Below are 17835 nucleotides of genomic sequence, written 5' to 3' on the forward strand. Positions count from 1 at the left end.
ATGAATATACAATCAACTTAACTTTTGTGCAATTATGCACAGATTCTGTCTATGTATTTGTTTTAGTAACAAAGTGTTAAGTAAAAATATGAATTCAAGGTAATTTGTAAATTATTTAGTGAAGCTCATGAAAAATGGATTATATGTTTGGCTATGGAATCGGGGTTAACTCTTCGTCAGAGATAAAACAGTAGATAAGGCCCTGACTTCAGGTTCAAAACTTCAGATGTCTGTTCTCATCACTGCATACGAACAAACTTCATATAGCTCACGATTACATTACAGACTTAATATTATTTTAAAACTTGAGAATCAGCTAAGAGGTAGAGAAGATACATCCCATGTGTAGAATATTGCTGTTGTTTAGCCCTGATCGAGGGGCTAAACAACTGCCATGATCATCCTGTATTTTTGTATTTCAAGGACGACATTTTTCAATGTATTCGTTTTGTATTTACGACGGTAGGATGTGATTTAAAGGAAATTTGGTTGCTGTTTCTCGCAAGTTTCATAACTGCATAAAAGTACTGATGTTGGTTCGTGTCTAGAGTGGAAAGATAATTATCAGTTCATCACACTTTATTGTTCGTCCTTCCAAAGTCTGTTAGTCAATTCCAGTTAATCTAGAATTTCACTTCATATGAATCTCTCCAGGAATCAATATAACACAGAATCTATTGTTAGCATTGTTGCAGAAGAAAAGACAAGGAAGAAAATATATTGCTGTATAGCATATAGATAACCATCACATAACGGAACCATTGAGTTCATGAAAATATTACCGTGTGGAGTTTTGTAATGGAAAAAATATATTTCCCCATTGATTCTAATATTATGAATTGATATGTGTTTAAAGAAAATTTCCAGGAATAAACAACAAAACAAAAGAATGAGAAATGCAAGCATTTTTTATGCATGAAAAAAAATTTAAACACGCCAACTACATATATATACATAAGAATACTTGGAGGAAAGTACATTCGGGAGTAAAAACGAATACAGTAATATCATAGTAGGTACATGCTCACCAAAAATAAAACTTGTTGCTGTGGGATAAGAGGTATTGCAATGGGAATTCCTAGGGAAGAGAGAGAGAGAGAGAGAGAGAGAGAGCAATATCTTCGGTCCTGTAGCTCATTATGATCAGTATCTGATTCAGGATTGAAAGAACTTGTCCAGCATTGTTTAATGTTTACAGCGCACCATATTTTTTGACAGCTTAGTATAGTAACTGAATTAATTATGAATCCTTTTAGAATTTTTATGTTACATTCACGATTATGAAGGTTATGAGAAACAAGAACCACCCCCCGCCACAAACTGACAAACCTTTCTTTAGGTGTTAGCAAGAATGTTGAGAACAATTAAAAACAAGAAGTGGGAAGAAGGAGCGTGTAGGTGTTGGAAAAATGTTGGGTGCACTGAAAAATAAAAATATGTAGGAGTAAACAAATGAATTTAAAGAATTAAAGTGGAGGGCCGTTAACAATAATACTGTACAGAGAATGCAAAGAGAAAATGATGAGAGGAGCGGATAGGCGTATGAAAGGTTCGTGGTAATTATACATGAATTCTAAAAAAAACTCATATTTTTATGACTGTGTGGTTAAGAACTTGCTTTGCAACCGCGTGTTTCACGTTCAGTTCCACTGCGTCGTACATTGGGCAAGTGTTTTCATCTATAAACTTGAGCCGACTTATGCCTTGTGAATGAATTTGGTAGAGTGAGCTGTGTGGAAGCTCATCGTAATGTATATATATATATATATATATATATATATATATATATATGTTCTCTTTTACTTGTTTGTCATTTGACTGTGGCCATGCTGGAGCACCGCCTTTAGTCGAGCAAATCGACCCCAGGACTTATTCTTTGTAAGCCTAGTACTTATTCTATCGGTCTCTTTTGCTGAACCGCTAAGTTACGGGGGCGTAAACACATCAGCATCGGTTGTCAAGCGATGTTGGGGGGGGGGACAAACACAGACGCACAAACATACACACACACACACATATATATATACACATATATACGACGGGCTTCTTTCAGTTTCCGTCTACCAAATCCACTCACAGTGGTACTGGACCCGGAACCACGTGGTTCGAAAGCAAGCTACTTACCACACAGCCACTCCTATATATATATATATATATATATTATATATATATATATATATATGATATAAGCGAAGGTAAAGAATACGCACACCACTCTATTTCGACGTTTAGGTTTAGGGTTCCGCTGAAAACAAGTGGTGTGCGTATCCTTTACTTCCGCCATATATATATATGTGTGTGTGTGTGTGTTTGCTGACAATAAATAAATAAATAAATCAAATGTAGTTAGCACAACTTAACTGTATTATTGCTGTTCTTTAGTCCAGGGTTAGCGATGATTGAGAACAACCCTTCCAGCTCTGATATTCGTTCCTTTCTCTATATTGTCTTTTCTTCTGAAATAATGCACTCCATACAATATTAGCAAATGAATCTTTTTGCTAGACGATATGATGTGGTTTGAGGGAAATTTAGGTGTTACTTTTCTAACATGTTGACCAGGCGTGTAAAAGCTCCTTCACTTGCTGCTGCAAAAACTTGACCCTGTTAAGCACAGTTTCCATTGAAAATTTTAAAAATGAAATAATATTAAAAAATAACATCTATAAAATGTAATAAAGGGAAGAAAAATTTTATCTTTAAAAAGGCGAGAAAAAGTGTTTCTAAGGCGATTCATTTGTGAATAAAAATGCATTAATTATGGCGTTTTGGGTACAATAATTCAGAGAAAATGCTCCTCTGTTTTAACATTATTAAACGTTTTACAGAATACAGTATTAAACACACGACAAAAATAAAATAACAGCATGAAGTTATATTAGCGAAATTTATAAGATTAAGTTTTAAAGCGTAAAGTAATTTTATGAAATTTCAAAATATGCACAGGTACACCTACATATACACAATAAACACAACGGACTTTCTTAAGTATAAAATTATGAAATATCATATACACAAGAAACACACATCATATACATAATAAGCATAATGCAGTATTACACTAATGCAGGAATTATGTTAATAAAAAGTGCCTAATAAAATACAATCGTTTATTTTCATATCATTTCTCAAACCACTTAACTAATTTTCATAAAACTTCAGCTGTTACGAACGAGCTATGAAAATTTGATTACTTCTGTTAATAATTTAATATTTCCAGCAAAATGTTTTCATCCTTGCGGATGTGAAGAAATGCATAAAGAAAATAAATATATTGCTTACATTTTAAATATAAACGTAATTCGACAGATAGCTTAATTAAAAACACAACATATTTAAACAGTAAGCAATAACCGTACACGCTGGAAATGAAATAGAGAATTTCAAGTGCAACAAATAAAATATTAATTGCTTTGTTCAAATGAAACATATTTCCCTTTAAGTTTCAAAGAAATGTTTTTAATTCTGCAAATCCATTTGTGCATGTTAAATATTACAAAAAGTAATTCTTGTAGTTCAATGAACGATACGGAAGCATTTAAACATTTCATTTTTATGTAATACATCTGTAGGGTGTAGCAATAAACCCTTCAGATTCAGTATTTTTGATAAGCATTTCAACAACAAACAACACATAATATGTACTAATCCAAACAGTGATAGTAACTAAACAAAAACATTAGCTACAAGAAGAGACCATTACCATCTGCTTAACGTCTCAGGTGTTACATCAATAACCGTGTAAAACACATAAGGTTTTTCTGTCGTACCCTGTGGAGCAAATAAATGTGACAGATCTTTCCTTACTACAACACTTATTTTGTATTGTCGCTGACTCGTTACAACTGTGAGTTGTATTACCGTGCCATAACCTATATACAGTTTGATGAAATAGGTCTTTGAAAGGCCTAAATATTCTGACAGTATGTTCTTGGCCTTTAAATTGTCACCCCTCACTCAGATGTAATAAATAGCTTTAGTTGAAAAATACCAGATAAAATGTTCTTAAAAATAATTAAAAATAGTGTCTTAATTATTGTTTTAAATTCAGTGATTCTCTGCAATCAATCTACTTAAAGGATAAAATAAAATTATTATTTTAGAGAAGCCAAAGAAAACTGTTTGAATATAGGAGGGATCAGAACTTGGTTACATGTATCGCAGTGTAAGAATTTGAATTATATTATAATATGAACTATAATAAAAATTAATTTCTCTCTTAAGGAGGTTAAAAACTGTTTGCACACGGAAGGGATCAAAATAATTTTGTCAACATGCGTTACTATTTCAAAATTTGAACTCACTTCTATCAAAGATAGCTGATTTGTTAATTAATACAATACAAGACAACTGTGTCATCCTCAAGTTGTGACGTTCATTTCTTTCTCATGAGTATTAGGGAACAAAATGAAAATTAATTTCTTGCAGTAGGAATTAATCTAAGCATGTTAGAAGCGCACCTTCACTTCACAGAATACGTATATCGTTTACCACCATATTGTGGTAAAGGTTACACATGTTCATGAATATACTTATAAATTGAGGATATAATCATTAAAATGATTATATCAGTAGCTAGCGTATAGAAAATGACCGTGTCGTTAAAATAAATTTTTAAGTATATAATTCTAAAAATATAATTATAATTAAGGGCGCTGGAATGCCAGCGCTTATACGCAAGAAGTAGATGTCAAATACCTAAATTTGGTCGCTATTTATAACCCCAGGTCGAATGTGAGGTAATAAGCAAGAAGATTTACAAAATTTCGGCTAATCCTATATCTTAAGATTTCATGCTCTGTAATAAAGATTACTTTGCAATCCTCGATAGAGATACACCAAGAAATATAAAAGCGAAAAATTCATATACATACCGATAAATCTATCCCTACAGACACCAATATATACATGCATTTCCCGCGTATATATTCCATCTATTAGCCCATCTCGACCATGTGTGGATTGTAGGTATTTAGCACCTACTTCTAGCGTATAGGCGCTGGCATAGCAGCGCCCTTAATTATAATTATATGTTCATGAATATATATATATATATATATATATATATATATATAATTTCAACAATTGAGGGTAAAATTAATTAATTAATCAATTTCACCAAGTATTCAGTATGCAAAGGGACCATTTAAGGCGAATTCAAATTATTACATTATATAAAAGGGCTTAGTAAAATAAATTACTTTGCCGCATACTGAACTCATTAGAAATAGCAGCTAAAAAAACTTTTTTTAAAACTATTTCCAATACTTAAAGAAAACCTCTCTCATATAGTGTTTGCTCAATTCAACTCACGCAAATATGGGGGTAGAGACATTAAAAAATCAAGTGCAAAGGTTATTTGAGAACGTACGTTTCAAGATTAGTCAAAATCCGACATTTCTATCACCAGCTCAGAACTCCCTGGTTTGGATTTGAAAACACTGAAAGTAGGAGCATACCTTTTATATATAATATATATATATATATATATATATATATATATATTACTTGTTTTAGTTATTAGACCGCGATCATGATGGGAGACATCCTTGATGAAGTGTAGTCGAACGAATCAATCCAAACTCTTTTTTTAAGCCTGGTACTTATTTTATCGGTTTTTTAACGAACCGCTAAGTCACAGGCTCATAAAAATACCAACATCGGTTGTCAAGTAGTGGTGGGGCAAATCAGAGGCACAAAGACCCATATCATATACGTATGTATGTATGTATGTATGTATGTATGTATGTATGTATGTATGTATGTATGTATTTATGTATGTATGTATACGTGTATGAATGGAATATATATATCTACTCCGGGCTTCAATTATCTGTATAGTAGAAGACATTTATCCAGGGTGCCTCGCAGTGGGATCGAATCTGGAATTATGTGGTTGGGAAGCAAACTTCTTACCATACAGCCATGCAAGCACACACACACACACGCGCACGCGCACACACACGCACAAACGCACATACACACGCACAAACACACGCGCGCACACACACATACAGGCATAGACTCAGACACAGGCACACACGCAGACACACAACACACACACACACACACGCACAGACACAGAGAGAGACACACACACACGCACACACACTTATATATATAGTGATATAGAATAAGTACCAGGCTTATAAGGAATAAGTCCAGGGGGACGATTTCTTCTACTAAAAGGCCACCGTCAAATGACTGAAACAAGTAAAAGAATACCAGAAGAACGCTCCGTACCACTAAACAAAGAAGGTTCTTTGAATATGTTTGATGCATTTTAAGGGTAAATAGTAATTCTGTTTACGTTTCCGTAACTGTCATATTTTGATTGGATTATATAGTTATTGGCTTTACACTTCTTTCTGTATTCTGTAACTGTCACAATATTGAAAAATTTCACGTGGTGCCAGCACACAATTTACAGATGCTTACATTTTTTATGTTTTCCGTGAATTTTTCATGGGTCCAGTTAATTCATATAATACCGTTTATAGACATCAAATTGTACAACATATATCGCTCTCTCAAAGTTCAATCTGAACGAATAAATCAATAAGAAAATTATAAAAGTAAACAAGGCGCCTTGTGTGTGTGTGTGTGTGTGTGTGTGTGTGTGTGTGTGTGTGTGTGAGTTTACATATGCCTTGTTTTCAGTATTTTTAGATCAAGTGAGGCCCATCTCTCTTCAAGAATGTCCATAGTCGATTTGTTTCAGGACAGAAAAAGCAAAAAGAAAAAGTGAGAGAAAGAGAACCGAACAAGTATAGGAAGGGTATTTCTTTCATTGATCCCGAAATTATTGAGGTGAAGTTTTAACATCGGCAAAATCTGAGTTCAGAGCTAAGAGAGACTATACAATTATTGTTAAGCCATCTATCCAACACTTTTAAGAACTTCCCCCTCTTTCATATCTCTCTCTGATTGTATATATATATATATATATATATATATTCATAAATTTCAATCGGTTGTTAATCCTGGCATTTTGTCTATTGTGCTCAGTAACGAGTATAAGCTATCAGATATAAATTTAAATCGAAGATTTATTATATTACAGATGATATTTCTAAAAATCCATAAATATCCGTAAAGTTTATGTGATTATTCACAGGCAGAATGAAGCGAACAAGTTGTTTTAGTACACGAATTTACAATTGTTTCATCGATATTCGATCCCAAGAGTATTGCTATATTATCATACAATATATAAGGCGACGAGCTGGTAAAAGCGTTAGCACGCTGAACGAAATGCTTAGCGACTTTTCGCTCGTCGCTACGTTCTGAGTTCAAATTCTGACGAGGTCCACTTTGCCTTTCATCCTTTCGGAGTCGATAAATTAAGTACCAGTGAAACACTGGGGTCGATGTAATCGACTAGTCCCCTCCCCACAAATTTCAGGCCTTGTGCCTATAGTAGAAATGATTACTATACAATATATGCAACTATAGATCCTTGAAATATCATATCCTTATACTGATACAATCGAAGGTCGGTTTTTCAAAATTATCTGTAAAATTCATTTGCTGCCAAACAGTATGTACATATAACCGGTCGGTATTTTAAGAAGTTACAGTTATAACTGTCCAGGATTATTGTAATTTTAGTTTGTCATTACTATAAATCTAACAAATTAACCTGGAAAAGACGGCTGTAACAGCATTTTAAACACAACCTACTAAACACTGCTTGTCACAGCTGACTAGTTTGTAGTATGCAGTCGGGACGTTTTGAAACAAAAAGTAAATATAATAAATACTGAATAAATTACAATTCAAATCAATCAGTCAAGAAATAGGACGTAGAGGAGAGAAAAATGGAAAAACATAGAACTAGAAAATAAGTCAGTTGATAGCAATGCTTTTTTATTTCTTTCCAAGAGATATATAAATCATTTGGCTTGCCAGATATCTTTTCCATCTGCCATTAAGAAAATAAACTGTAATAATCGTTCTTTACCATTGTAGCAATGTGATGTAGGCGCCTGCGGAGATGCGTGCAGCGGCTAAAATACGTCAACACTTGGGCTGATATATATTTTGTGGCCAAACGTCAGCCACTACTAAATCAAGCGGTCACATTCCACACACACACAAGTATTGATAGGAGAGACAGGCAAAGATAAAGTTATTTATGTTTTAAAGGGTACGCCTTACTGGGGAGAGGAAGAAAGAAAAAAGTCAACGGAATTTCCATAAACACGGACTAAAGTGATAATTCTCGTGTTGTTATAAACATAATCCCAAAATTATAAGTTAAAGATTCTAAAATACAGAGACAAAAATGTAAAATAAAAAAAAATTATAATCCTTCATCCCTGCATTCGTGTTAAATTGCGCAACCAAGCTATGAAAATCGTAGGATATTTCATGGAGTCGATAACACACACACACACACACACACACACATACACACGCAAACTCGCAAATACATCTCTCTCTCTCTCTCTCTCTCTCTCTCTCTCTCACACACACACTCGCAAACACGCTCACACGCTCACAAACACACACTCTCACACGCTCTTACACACACATGTTGTGTACCCTCATGTATATATATTACAGATAACCAAATTTGACCATTTGTATGTTTACAGGTATACTTCCAGACACATTATTTTTGTACTCGATATATATCCTAGATTATCTACAACAAAATGTATCTATCGTTGATACATTTTCTCGAGAGGAGTATCAGATGTTAATTGGACAAATTAATCGTTCTCCATTGAATATTTCTGTATCTCCTGAAAAATTCTCAAAATCTATGGTGGTATCTCATAAAAAGTTCAGAATACTTGTTAGTTGTTCTTTAGGTAGTAATATTACAGGAATTTCTGTGTTGAAAATTTCTGTCAAATTTCCTATTAAGTTATCCTGAGAAGTACTAAATGATGCAACATGGTTACGCCATCGATCGTTGAAAACAATCGCTGTTGCATGTATCAATATCTATAAAGCTGAAATGCGAAAAGTTTCTTTGTCTCATTTTGGGATTGGGACGGGTTAAGGGGCACTAGATGGGGTCGGATTGGCTCCAAAATTTACAGAGACATGTAAAAAGAGGCGAGAAAGTGAGTGGACTAGGTTAGAAACTCATATCTCAAAACGGTGGTTACTAGGGCAACAAAACCCACACTTTGACGAGTGCTTGTATTTTCTCTCTTTCGCATATCACCCTGTCTTCATCCATCTCTCTCTTTCCTTCGTTCCCTCCACTTTCTTACTATAACAACGTTTGACAGCTTCGCCGTCTCTCTGTCACGCTTTCTCCTACCACCTCTCTCTCTGTTCGTCTGTCTGTATCTATAGAGAGAAAGCGTTGACAGCCGCAAAAGTTTAAATATTCCCGCCACAGGTCTTTTAGAACGGTGAATTATTATCGCTCACCACCACCGCACAATCATAAAAGATATTATTAATCAGATATATTGTGTTAATTTATATATATGTGTGTGTATATAAATATATATATAATGTGTATACATATATATATGTGTATATACATATATAAAGTGTATATATTTATATATATGTATGTTTATATATATGTGTGTGTAGATATGTATATATATTGCGTATATATATATATATAAAATTAATTAAGGGTAGAAATTGATATTTATCAATTAAAACCAGTGGTCTAGCATATTAAAAAAGAATCCGAAGATTAAAATATTTATATATACCAATTAAGGACTGAACACGAAAAGTGGACAGTCAACATGCTAGATATAGACGTCAAATCGCCATTATCCACAAAAGATTATGTTCTCAAATCAAACTCAGCACAATGGGTAATTATTTTATTTCGTATATTTTCACTTGTTTATTGGTTTGGTTTTGTGCTGAGTTTGATTTGGGAACATAATCTTTTGTGGAGAATGGCGATTTGACGTCTATATCTAGCATGTTGACTGTCCCCTTTTCGTGTTCAGTCCTTAATTGGTATATATATATATATATATATATATATATATATATATATATATATATATAGTGTGTGCATATGTGGTCGGATTGAGCTGAAAATATGCAGACCTAATGTTAAAAGTGCTAGCGAGTTTGCATGGCAACTTTGAGTTTGCTAAATTGAAAGGCTTGGGCAAAATTCTCTAGGGCAAAATTCCACATCTTTTGAAATGTGGCCCGCGTAGACGCGAATGAAATCGGGTTATAATACCGAAACAAGCAAAACAATAATAAACTATTTTAATCCCGAGCAGGGCCGGGTATATTTGTCTAATCTATAGAATGAAGAAGGCGTACGTTGATACAAACTGGATTTTTATGTAAAAAGGGGTCTAAATGGGGCTGGAAGGAGATTAGAATTTACAGGAGGGGAGTAAATTGAGGTGAGAAATTAATTGGGAGATGTTTTGGGGCGCTACAGTGGTTGCTTTGCTGTGAAAACGGGGATTTTATTGATTTTTGGGGACACTTGGGAGGGTCTAGATTGGACAATTTTTGCCCGATTTCAATCAAATTTTCAACATGGTAAAATGGAAGCGAATTTGTAATTTAAGCGCGGAAATCTAATTTTTTATAAATGGGAGAGAGATAGACAGAGAAAGATGGAGAGTATGAGAAAGCGAGGAAGAGTCCGAGAGAAAGGAAGAGTAAGAGAGTGGGAAAGTGAGACAGAAAGGAGAGAGAAACAAAGAGGGAGAATGTGGCGATAAGAAACAGAAAGTAACAACTACACCCTCACCCGCGCGTATATATATATATATATTATATATATATATATATATATATATATTATATATATATATATATATTATATTTAATTTATATATATATTTAATGTATATATATATATATATATATATATATATATAATAAATATTAGGGAATAAATCCAAATTTACAGGGAAAATCAGATTTAGGATTGAATCCAATTTTATAGTAAAATATTATATTATATTATATTAGAGACAAAACCACTATTATGCAAATCAAACAAAGAAAGACTTAAGCCAATACATAAAATAATTTATATAAAGTAAAATTTAACAATTATAAATAACCACTACGATCGTTTCGTGTCAGCACATCTTTGAGACATTCTTCAGGTGGTTTCAAAACCTTCTTGGCGAGTTCATAGTTTAAAACTCGCCAAAAAGGTTTTGAAACCACCTGAAGAATGTCTCAAAGATGTGCTGACACGAAACGATCGCAGTGGTTATTTATAATTGTTAAATTTTACTTTATATAAATTATTTTATGTATTGGCTTAAGTCTTACTTTGTTTGATTTGCATAATAGTGGTTTTGTCTCTAATATAATATAATATAATATATATATATATATATATATATATATATATATATATATATATATATAGATATATATATATATATATATATATATATATAAACGAAGGGTACATGAAGGGAAAGGGATTCAAGACAGATCAATGAAAGAGAAGATCAGGGAAGAGTATTATAGACGTGTCAGAATTGTCCTGAAAACGAGCTGAACTCTCAGAATAGAATTGCAGCTGTAAAGTCCCTGGTGGTACCAGCTGTCCAGTATAGCCTAAATGTCATCAAATGGAATCTGAGTAATCTCCAGCGTATGAACATAAAGACTAGGAAACTGTTGACACTAAACAAGATGCACCACCCAAAATCAGACGTCCACAGGCTCTATCTCCTACGAAAGGAAAGCTTCAGAGGTTTAATCCAGCTTGAAACGTCTTATAAAACGACCTCGATAGTACTCCAAGTGTACATCAAAAGTAACATCGATTGGATGGTACAGCTGGTAAGGCAACACGAACAGAGTTAGAAAGTGTAGAGCAAGAAACTGTACTCAATCTCAAAGGAGGCATATAAATACAGACGAGAGCTTAACCTTCCTGATTATTATGATGATAAGGAGGATACATCACACTAAGGCAGCAAAAAAGTGTAAAACAAACGCTAAACACAAGGGAAATATGAAGACTGCGGCAAGAAAGACCATTGCATGGGCAATACCCAAAGGAGCTGGGAAAGCTGATGTAGATACGAGGAAAAAAACCCATCAGTGGCTGCAGAATGTTGGCTTGAAAGCCAAAACAGAAGGATTTATTCTGCACAATGTCAGTAGGCTCACCCGGAACTATCGTGCTAATGTCACTCACAATAAGATAGACACAAAGTGTAGACTCTGAAATGACAAACTGGAGAGTATTAATCACATCGTTGCCGGTTGTTCAGTCCTTGCCTACAGAATATAAAACCAGGCATGATCGAGTTGGTCAATACTTGCACTGGAGCATATGCCATCACTATAATATCTCACACCCTACGAACTGGTATGAACACCATCCAGAGCCAGTCATTGAAGGAGAGATTATTACCATTCTATGGGATTATGGGATACAAACAGACAGGCAAATAAATGATAACAAACCAGACATCGTTATCAAAGCTTCTGATTGATATGGCAGTGCTTACTGAAAGAAACATTTCAGCGAAGGAATTTGAAAAAATGTTGAAATATAAGGACCTTGAGACTGAGATATATAGAACATGGCAATTAAAAACAAAAAAAATATTCCTGTTGTTGTAGGGTACTGCACCAGGGCATTTATAATAATAATAATAATAATAATAATAATAATAATAATAATAATAATGATAATAATAATAATAATAATAATAATAAATAATAATAATAATAATAATAATAATAATAATAATAATGATAATAATAATAATAATAATAATAATAATGATGATGAGATGATGATGATGATGATGATGATGATGATGATGATGATGATGATAATTATTATTATTATTATTATTATTATCTTCTGCCAATTTTCTTTCCATTTCTTGCCGAGTGTTTCCCAACATGTAGGACAAAGAAACTCACTGTATACATTGGTAGGACATTAAAATTAGCTCTCCAAATTGTTCATTTACAAAGTAATGTGATAGAAAAAAAGGAAGAAAGACAGAGGAAAGAAGGAAAAAAAAGAAAAATACGAAAACAATAAAACAAAATAAAATGGTGAAAAGGAAAGAAAATTCACAGCGACAATGCTTTTCTCAATATGTATGAAGTACCATTTAAGACAATCTTTTGCACTTCCTGCATGAATGGTAATCTAGAGCGTCATCCTCATATAATTTTCAGTTCCTTTTTTGATCATTCCAAGTGCTCCTACAATCACTGGTATTGTAACCGTTTTGAGTTGTCACATTTTTTCACTTTCAATCAACAAATCTTTATATTTTCTGAGCTTATCAAATTCTTTTGCCGAGATATTATGATCACAAGGTATGCGTATGTCAAAAAAATAAACATATTTTATTGTTTTTGTCTTTCATAACAATACCTGGTTTATTAGCTTTGATGGTCCGGTCTGTATGTATTGAAAAGTCACAAGAATCGTTGCATTTTCTTCCTCAGTTAAAGCCTCAGTCAGTAGTTTTGATTTTATAATTCCCACATATTCAGTGTAAGTATTGATCAACTCTATCATGTGTAGATTTTCGTGTTAATAAGCTCTGGTCTTGAGCAGCTAAGATAAAGCCTTTGCCCTCTGTCTTTAGGCCTGTGCTCCATAGCCGCTGATGGATGTGCTTTTGGTCTACATCAACTTGTTTGCTACAGGTCACATATTTGCCATGCAGAGGTTTTTTGTTCCCACCTATCAGCCATTTGTTCAAACGCTTTTTGCTTTGCCATTGATTTCACCTTCTTTGCAACAACAGTTTCTGCACTTCCATAATGCTGTTCAAGCACTGGAGGTGGATTGTGTTCCCACCAGTTTTTTTCATGTGGCAGATCCAGGTTTTTGCAAATTACCCAGTGAATATATTGTGCAGCTCTATCATGCCTGTTGAGGTACTTTGTAGGCGCTAGAAGACTGCATTTGGAGACAACATGATCAATGGCTTCATTTTGTTGTCGGCATACACGACATGTTGGGCTACTGCCGTTCTTTAATATGTTGGCCTGGTAGTTTCTTGTTGGTAGGCATTGATCTTAAGCTGCTATGATAAACCCTTCTGTTTCAGATTTTAAGCCAGAGGCTATTAGCCATTGATGGGTCAGGGCTTTGTCAATATCTGCATTATTCGCTCTCTTTGGGTGTTTGCCATAGAGAGGTTTTTATTGCCATTTATTATTCAGAATATCTAAGGCTGCAGTTTTGGCACGGGTTTTCACGCGCCTAGCTTTTTCTGTGCTTGTTTCTTGTATGTCTATCTCTAATTCCGAAATTTGTTGTATTCGGAATTCACTTAGATATTCCTTTGCCTGTTTTGTTACTGAGTATGATGCTTTCTTGTTTTCATGTTTTGAGACAAGTTTTGACATCCAGTCCTCAGACTTTTTCAGGTAGGTGTCTAGAGGCCAATTGTAGCAATCTTCATTGTTATTGCCAGTTGTAAAAGACCACGGCCTCCCTTTTTTCTTGGCAGATAAAGTCGTTCTGTATCTGCCTTAGGGTGGTGCATTCTATGCATTGTCAACAGTTTTCGTATTTTTCTGTCGAGCTGGCATATTTCAGTAATTGACCAGTTAACGATATTGAAACTGTAAGTCACGACTGGTATGGCTAATGCATTGATCGCTTCGATCCTGTTTCTTGCATTCAGCTCTGTCTTGAGTATTGCTCTTACTCTTCGATAACATTCTCTCCTGATCCTTTCCTTCATCTCTGAATGCCTTATTCCGTTCCCTTCAATTACCCCTAGGTACTTGTAGCTCTCCGCTGGGTCTAGTTCTTTTATGACATTCTGCTGGTCAAGGTTAACGTTAGATGTTTCTGTCATTTTTCCTTTGATAAAGGTAGCTTTTGCACATTTATCGAGGCCGAATTGCATTTTGATGTTGTCACTGAATTGTTTGACTATCGCTAGTAAGCCCTTGAGTTGTTGGTCATTTTTTGCAAAAAGCTTTAAATCATCCATGTAAATGAGATGATTTATATTTTTATCAAACATTTTATACCCGTACTGCGCGTCATTGAGCAGTTTTGAGAGAGGTATTAAGGCTAAACAAAAGAGGAGTGGTGACAGTGAGTCACCCTGGAAAAGGCCACATGAAATTTTTACATCATCAGCATTTAGGAATTCATTGTCACTGTTCAAAGTTAGTGTGGTTCTCCATGATCTTATACTTACAGTCAAAAAGTTTCGCAGAGTAGGTGCTGTCTTATACATTTCCAGGCATTTCCTAATCCAGCTATGTGGTAGGCTATCAAAAGCCTTTTTATAGTCTATCCAGGCTATTGATAAGTTTTTGTGTCGTTTGTGACAATCTTCTAAGATCATCTTATTGATGAGTAGTTGATCTTTACAGCCGTAGGATCCACGTTTACATCCTTTCTGTTCATTAGGGAATATGCTGCTGTCTGTTAAAAAACTATAAGTATATTCCGTCAGGACAGATGTTAGCGTTTTATACATAGTTGTTAAGCAGGTTATGGGTCTATAGTTTTTTGGTTCATTTGTTTCTTCACTTTTTGGAAGCAGGAATGTTAATCCATTATTATTATTATTATTATTCAGTAGTTTTATTTTTATTTTTATAGCGTGCTTTCACTTCACTACCGAGCGCAGCTCTGTGTGCCTTGGGTATGTGCTGTGATTTGTTGTGATGCTCTGATGGTTATTGTATGGAAAGTGTTCTGCGTAGGATGTGTGCAGTGCCTAGTAGTGCAATTTTCTGTATGTTATATGTGTTTGTAAGTCCTGGTGTTTTTGTTATGTATTTGTCTGAATATTTTTTTTATCATGCCTAATGCACCTACTATGATAGGAATTGTTTCTGTTTTCAGGTTCCACATTCTAGTTACCTCTATTTCCAGGTCTTTGTATTTTGAGAGTTTCTCCATTTCTTTTAGAGACACGTTGTCATCTGCCGGTATTGATACATCAATTAGAAAGCATTTTTTTCCTTCATGATCTCTGACAACTATATCTGGTCTGTTGGCCTTAATTTCTCTATCTGTGTGTATCGGCATATCCCAGAGTATGGTTGCTTTCTCGTTTTCTGTGACCTTTTCTGGTGTGTGCCTATACCATCTTTTTTCTGTTGTTATTCCATAATGTTGGCATAGCTTCCAATGTATGTAGGTTCCAACTCTGTCATGTCTGTGAATATATTCCTTCTTAGCCAGGACTGGGCAGCTAGAGATAATATGATTTATTGTTTCTTGTCCATCTCCACATATTCTGCAGTTACTTGTAATATTTCTTTTCATTACATGTCTTTGGTAATTTCTGGTGGGGAGGCTTTGGTCTTGTACTGCAATTAAAAATCCCTCTGTTTCTGCTTTGAGTCCTGAGCTTCTCAACCATTGCTGGGATTTTTCTTTGTCTATTTCTTTTGCGTTTAGTTTAGTGCAGTATTTACCATGAAGGGGTTTTTCTTGCCATCGTTTTATCATGGCTCGTTGCTGTTCTATTTTTAGTTTGGATTTCATTTTTTTAATAGCTTTTGTTGTTTCTTCATCATCTTCTTCTTCTTCTTTGTGTTTATTAGGTGGTATAATTTCTTGTTTGTATTTTCAGCTTCCTTAAATACTGAGAACAGTTTTTTGTTTTGCTCGTGTTTTGCTGCTATCTGGATCAGTTTTCCTTCCTTATTATTATTATTATTATTATTATTATTATTATTATTATTATTATTATTATTATTATTATTATTATTATTATTATTATTATTATTATTATTCGATTTGACTCAAGATCGGTCTTATTCCTGGTAGAATTTATGTGGCTAACAATTTACTACTTGTAACCTTAGGTATCCACAGACTTTCCATAATCTTTCAAGTGCTCAAAACCCTTCTGATTATCTTCCCTGTTACTGAAAGGCAACATTTTTGTAGAAGATCTACACAATATTTAGTCTTGGTACTTTTCGACACCATTCCTATCTCCTTCAACAATTTTCTATATTCTTAATCACAGACCCTAATGCACCGAATATTATAGGCACAACACTTACAGTTTTCATATTCCAAATTATCACCTCAAATTTTAAGCGATTGTATTTTCTAAATTTTTCGTTTTCTTTCTTCACAGATCTTGAATCAATCCCTCAGTCTGGTAAGTAAATTCGTTCTTCTTTGTCTATTATTGTTGTATCTGGCTCATTATTTTTCTAATTTTTTATCCACTTGAATTGGAAAATCTCATAAGATCTAGCATTTTTTCGATTTAAGTATTCTTTCTACCCGATGATTATACCAAGTACTTCCAGCTTCAAACCACCATTTCTGACAAACCCTCCAGTGCAAAACACCCACAACTTTGTTATGCCTCCATTTCTTATATTCTCCCTGAGCTATCAGGCGGTGGGGGAGGGCGATCTGCACCAATATGTGCCATTGTTTCATTCCAAATTCCACATACTCTACATTATGTTGACACCTTCACTCCATACATATATTTTCACATGTTGTCTATAGCACTTGATCTTTAAATGCTATAATAAGGCTCTCTGTTTCTTTTTCAATTGTTTTTTTTAAAACCAAACCTAGATTTTTGTGTCACATTATATTCTCGATGGCTTTTCAACTCCGACGATGCAAAGATTTCTCATCTTATCAATCGGCTTATCATGCTCTCTTTGAAATTTAGTCTTGTCCTTTTATCCTATTCCACACTTGATCACCTCTTCTTTACTCACTGCATTTAGTAATTTCTCTGTCCGTCTGTACACTGCATTTAGTACTGTCGGTCTGTACACTCCACTCTCTTCCACAACAATTAAAACTCTTCCACCCTGGTATCTCTTCAAGTACAACCGATTAATATCAGCTTTCATATGCTGGGAACCATACATTGTTAAGAGTTAAGTTTTTCTGTCAAGTTT

The 17835-nt window shown here is 34.1% G+C and overlaps 1 protein-coding gene across 3 annotated transcripts in view; it reads left to right on the forward strand.

Moving 5' to 3' along the window:
• LOC115210937 overlaps positions 1-17835 on the forward strand; it is a 172850-nt gene that overhangs the window by 55186 nt on the left and 99829 nt on the right. For 2 of the 3 annotated variants that reach the window (XM_029779727.2, XM_029779728.2), the window contains exon 3: positions 17043-17066. The exons of the other annotated variant lie outside the window; for it this stretch is intronic. In XM_029779727.2, coding sequence (XP_029635587.1) covers positions 17043-17066 — 24 coding nt within the window. The remainder of the gene's footprint in view (positions 1-17042; positions 17067-17835) is intronic. 3 annotated transcript variants of the gene reach the window in all.

The sequence above is a fragment of the Octopus sinensis genome, linkage group LG4 (genome assembly GCF_006345805.1).
Source record: "Octopus sinensis linkage group LG4, ASM634580v1, whole genome shotgun sequence".
NCBI lineage: Eukaryota > Metazoa > Mollusca > Cephalopoda > Octopoda > Octopodidae > Octopus > Octopus sinensis.